General features: G+C 39.5%; 1 protein-coding gene across 1 annotated transcript; it reads left to right on the top strand.

Annotated features, from left to right (window-relative positions):
- The first annotated feature begins 361 nt into the window (after positions 1-361).
- LRRC30 (leucine rich repeat containing 30) lies at positions 362-1,261 on the top strand. Its single transcript, XM_075828137.1, has one exon. It carries the CDS (start codon positions 380-382, stop codon positions 1,259-1,261), a length of 882 nt encoding a protein of 293 aa, XP_075684252.1. The 5' UTR covers positions 362-379.
- Positions 1,262-5,628: the final 4,367 nt, after the last annotated feature.

The raw sequence follows: 5,628 nt of genomic DNA on the forward strand, positions 1-5,628 counted from the left end.
AACCAAGTTAAGTCCTGAGAAACTTGATCTGTTAAAGCTACATTGGGCTAACTGGTGAACAGACGAAAATGAAGACATGATGAGACATTCCTATAAAGCTTTAAGAAGTGACAGTAACAGCTGGTTCGGCGTGTCATTGTACTTGTGTGTTCAGCAGTTCCAAGAACAAGTGTTTCAGAACTTTCACAGTTTTAGAAAACAACTCCAGCTCGTTCAGAGAAGCAAGACGTTCAGTGCTTCAATGTGCATGTTAACTAAACTCCTATGAAGACCAAATCCGCGAATTTTTAGGTTCAATGTTTCCTCTTGAATGTGATTGTTGAAACAGGACTTCTATGACAAATAGGAATTCATATTTGCTCCGATTTTTTTGGAAGCCATGGGAGCTACTTTTTCACATCAACGTTCCAGGAACAAAGAGAAAAAAGAGCAAAAGTCAACAAAAAAACAATCACCTCCCAATTCTTTATCAGAATCTGATCCAACAGGCAAAAAAGCCTCTGTAAACTTCAACTATGTCTTAAAGGATGTTGCTGAAATCCCTAGCTTTGTTTGGCACATGAAATCAGTAGAAAAGCTCAATCTGTCACATAACCGCCTTTCTAAGGTTCCTCCGGCACTGGCAAAACTTGAACAAATGGTGATGCTGAACTTGTGTGGAAATCGCATTGTTCACCTTCCCAAGGAGATTGGCCTATTGAGGAACCTCAAGGTTCTTTTTGTCAATATGAATTACTTGTGTGAAATGCCAGAAGAACTGGGCTTATGCAGGAAGCTGGAGGTTCTCAGCTTGTCTGACAATTTTATTTCAGGACTTCCTTCAACTTACAGTGACTTGTCTAAACTAAGGAAGCTAAATTTAAGCAACAACTGGATTGTTAACATTCCAGTATGTGTCTTCCAGAACAAGGCATTGGATTTTCTACACCTGGGATCAAATAAGATTGAAAGCATTGCAGACAGCATTAAATATCTGGAATGCTTGAAAATATTGATTATTGACAATAACAACATTGCTGTTTTGCCTCGCTCAGTTTGCTTCTTGACCTCTTTGGAGCTGTTAAATGTGGATTACAATGATATACAAACACTTCCCAGTGATCTATTTTTATTGACAAATTTGAGAAGAATTGCCTGGAACCCACTGGACAAAGGATTTCATGTTATAAACAATCCCTTGGTCAAGCCTTTGCCAGAGTATGTGGAAGGAGGGCTTGATATGCTGTTTAGTTACCTGGAAGACATGAAGTTAAATTTATGATAATCTCATTGTTAGAAAGTCAACACCTTAAATAATACTGTATGGATCAACACAAATAGAAACTGCATTGTGTGTAATGTGAGATGTGAAATATGTTCCATTTCACTTGTTTTATAGTATCATATCACACTTCCTCATGCATTTGTTTTAAATCATGTTTTGACACCTTTTAATAGAACTTTCCTTGCAAATCTTTGGATTTTCATATCTGACAAAATTGTATTTTTGAGTAATAAGTTATGATATGCTATAATATCTTTATAAATTATAATTTCGTGTCTGATTTATTTGTTAGTATGTTTTTAGTAGGATGGGGTGAGTGCACATTAGCAGGATTGTAACATCATTCGTAACAAAGAATACAAAATGCTTTAGTGCCATCTGCTGGAGAAATATATTATTGCTTTTACTTAGTATTTATATATATATAAAAAAAATAATATATATATATATATATATATATAAATATATATATGTGTGTAAGATATATTACTTTGAACTTTGATGACTGTTGTAAATTAAAAATATTGTAACCTGCGAGGGTATCGGCTATAACATACAGCCGACACTTTACTGCAACGTCTGGGACATGATCACGGGGTGCCGATGTCTTTCATGGCACTCTGGGGGCCAGGGCCGGCGTTAGTGGGGGCAAACAGGGCAAGGCTGCTAGGCACCCCCCAGCATGAACACAATATTTATGGGCTGGGCGGAACAGGCCCCCTCATGCCTGGTGGTGACACTAGCACCAGGGGCAGGGCCCCGGTGCTAGCGACTGCCACTTTTAATTACAGCTGCGTCCTCAGGATGCAGATACAATTCAATAATATGGTGAAGCAAAAAGGGGAGGCTATGTGGCACTATCTACTAGTGGGGGGCTTTGTGTCACTATCTACAATCGGGGCTGTGTGACACTATCTACAAGGGGGCTGTGTGGCACTATCTACAGGGTGCTGTGTGTGGCACTATCTACAGTGGACTGTGTGTGGCGTTATCTACAGGGGGCTGTGTGTGGCCCTATCTACAGAGGTCTGTGTGTGGCACTATCTACAGGGGGCTGTGTGAGGCACTGTCTACAAGTGACTGTGTGTGGCGCTATCTACAAGGGGCACAAAGGAGGCATTATTACTGTATGGGGATGCAAAGGGGGCATTTTTACTGTGTGGGGGCACAAAGGGGGACAGTTACTGATGGGGCACATTTATTGTGTCGAGCACTAAGGGATCATTATTACCATCTGGGGCTTTGTGGATTACGGGTTTGTTTAGAAGATACAGTATAGGTGGGGAGGGTTCTGCAGACACGAGTCGTGGCTGAAATAAGTCGTCACAGTGGTCTGGGCCAGATGGAGAGAAAAAGGGAAAGTGACAGCTCTAATCAGAGAAAACATCACCTGGGAGTCACTGGATATAAATGTGCTGTAATCACTTATATCATCTGTAGAGTTTCTGTGTATAACTGGCAGCTACCACTATATGGTCACGATATGCTGGTAATATTGGACTTTCTATAGTGTTTTTTATTCAGTAACAGTATGGGGGTGTTGTTCAGTTACTATGTGGTTATGGTATAGCGGTATTATTTGGATCTTATATTTTGGTAAAAATTGGTCTTATAATAGTGAGTTGTGTTCAGTAACAGTGTGCATGTAATATATAATCGGGCAAAGTGGTGTGATTTAATAACTGTATATGTATGTAGATAATTTTTTCGTGTGAGAGGGCGGACATATGCTTTGGGTCTTGCAACACTCCTGGACGTGCTAGAAATCAGTGATGCAGTTCTCTGCATACTGCCTTCTGAATTGACTGAATTATTGATACAATAATTCAGCATTTGGGCCCCCACTTTTAATTTTGCACACGGCCACACTTTTCTAATACTGACCCTGCTGGGGGCATAATGAAGGTCCACTGTTTGTCATCTTTGTGGGCCGGACGCAGGACTTAAATAGTAACTACACTTTTATCAAACTTTTGATATGTCATAGAGACAAAAGAGATCAAAAGTTTGGATCGGTGGTGGTCCGAGTGCTGAGACCCCACCTTTGCTGAAACGATGGTGCAAAAGCGCTTAGTTGAGTGTTTGCTCCTTCAGCTGTGAACGGGGCTCCTTGTCAAGCTGAAGACGGCAAACTTAAAGGTATTATGTAAGCTGTCTTCAGCCTGACGATTCCCCAAAAGTGGACTAAAGTGATTAAAAAGTCACATGTACTCCAAAAGGGCACCAATTACAATCACAGCTCACCCTGCCAACAGCAAACCCTCACACCGCTCAATCGATGAAAAAATAAAAGTTAGGGCTGTCAGAATATTGTGACCAAAAACAATTACTTTTTTAACAAATAGTTTTTTTTCTCTGTTACATAGTTTATAAGGTTGAAAAAAGACACAGGTCCATCAAGTTCAACCAATAATCTTACCATATTAATCCGGAGGAAAGCAAAAACCAACATGAGGTTGATGCCAATTGCCTCATTAGGGGAAAAATTCCTCTCTGACTCCAAATATGGTAATCAGAATAAATCCCTGGATCAACGTCCCATTTCCAGAATATTATATTTTTCAAGGAAGGCATCAAGGCCCTCCTTGAATTTGTTTTCCTTATCCTCTTCCACCATTATACGAAATTATTTTTAAGAGGGCCAACACTTTCTGTTTTCAGTTTCTTATTATTTATGTATTTGAAAAATATTTTTGGGTTATTTCTACTTTCTTGGCAACGAGTCTCTCTATTTCAATCTTTTTTTCCTTTATTTGTCTCTTACACAACCTATTTTTTTCTTTGTAATTATTTAACCCCTTAATGACCGGGCCTGAAAAGACCTTAATGATCAGCTCAATTTTTCAGTTTTTGCCTCTCTGCGTTTCAGCAGCCATAACTTTTTTATTTTTTCATTGACGTGGCTGTATGAGGCCTTGTTTTATGCGAGATAAATAGTATTTTTTTTTCCCACAGTCTGGGGGTAAAAAAATGTTTTTTAAAGCGTGAATATAGGAAAAGGCGATTCTCGTAATAGTTTTTTTTTGTTTATTTTTTATCCCGTTCACGTTTCACGCTAAATAACCCATTAGATTAATTCTTCAGGATATTAGGATCGTGTAGATACCTAATATGTGTAGGTTTTTTTGTTTCTGCAGCAGCATCGGCGTTAGCAGGTAAGTCGATGTAGCTACTTACCTGCAAACGCTGATGCTGCTGCAGAATCAACTGTAGCCTCTGGTGCCGGTGTCCTCGCTCGTCTGACACGATGCAGGACCTGTGAGTGACGTCACAGCGCGATCTCTCGAGAACACGGCTGTGTCTGCACTGCCAGAAGCTGGGCGTTCTGAAGAGAAGTGGATGATACTTCTCTTCAGAGCGCCCAGCTAGTGAAAGTATTAAAAACGCCCCGATGTACGCACATAATACACGCCCACTTGGACTTTTACTTTTAAACACACCCACTTGGACTTTTGCAAGCCTCATTTGCATAAATACAAAAATGGTCATAACTTGGCCAAAAATGCTCGTTTTTTAAAAATAAAAACGTTACTGTAATCTACATTGCAGCGCCTATCTGCTGCAATAGCAGATAGGGGCTGCAAAATCTGGTGACAGAGCCTCTTTAAAGTGCCCTCTATAAAATACCAAGATTGCAGGTTGTCAAACCAATACAAATTAGTACTAGTCTCCCCATTACTATTTCTGATTGCTAGTGATTATATATTTTTTAAAACCAAAAATGAAAGTTTACAGTGTGGGTATGTGATAGATGCATTTTAAATGGTTTTATAAGACTCCCAAAAATGTTATTATCTAATATAAACTGTATATGAATATAAACTAGCGGTGCATCTAAATGTCTGTCTTAATACACTTCATTTTAAACGTTATTTGTGTTGGGCAACTGGTTGTTAGGTTCCCGGGTGTAGCTATAGAGCATAGCTATAGGGGTTAGCAGAGGTATCATTTGTTCCCGGGCCCTGTTGTCTGAGGGGGCCCAAGGGCTACTCTGCCACATAAAGGACAACAGTGTAAAAATGGTAGATGGGCGCCCTGTTACAGAGTTTACATTGGAGCCCTGGAACTTCAAAGTATGCCTCTGGTTTGGTAGGTTGTCTACCCAGTATGAATTATTAGAACTAAAGTAGAGAAAACATTATTTTGTCCGAATACTTAAAGGGGTTGTCCACTTTCGTCAAATTAGTGTTATTTTTGTTTAAATAAAAAGCTATACAATTTTCCAATATACTTAGTGTAAAAATTCCTCACGGTTTTCAGGATCTCTGCTTGTTGTTATTCAGTAGGAACATTCATAGTTTACTTCCAGTGGATACGATTCTGTCCATGGTCATGTGATGGAGACATCAGGTGTATCAGAGTTC

This window comes from Rhinoderma darwinii, chromosome 5 (assembly GCF_050947455.1).
Source record: "Rhinoderma darwinii isolate aRhiDar2 chromosome 5, aRhiDar2.hap1, whole genome shotgun sequence".
Classification (NCBI taxonomy): Eukaryota; Metazoa; Chordata; class Amphibia; order Anura; family Rhinodermatidae; genus Rhinoderma; species Rhinoderma darwinii.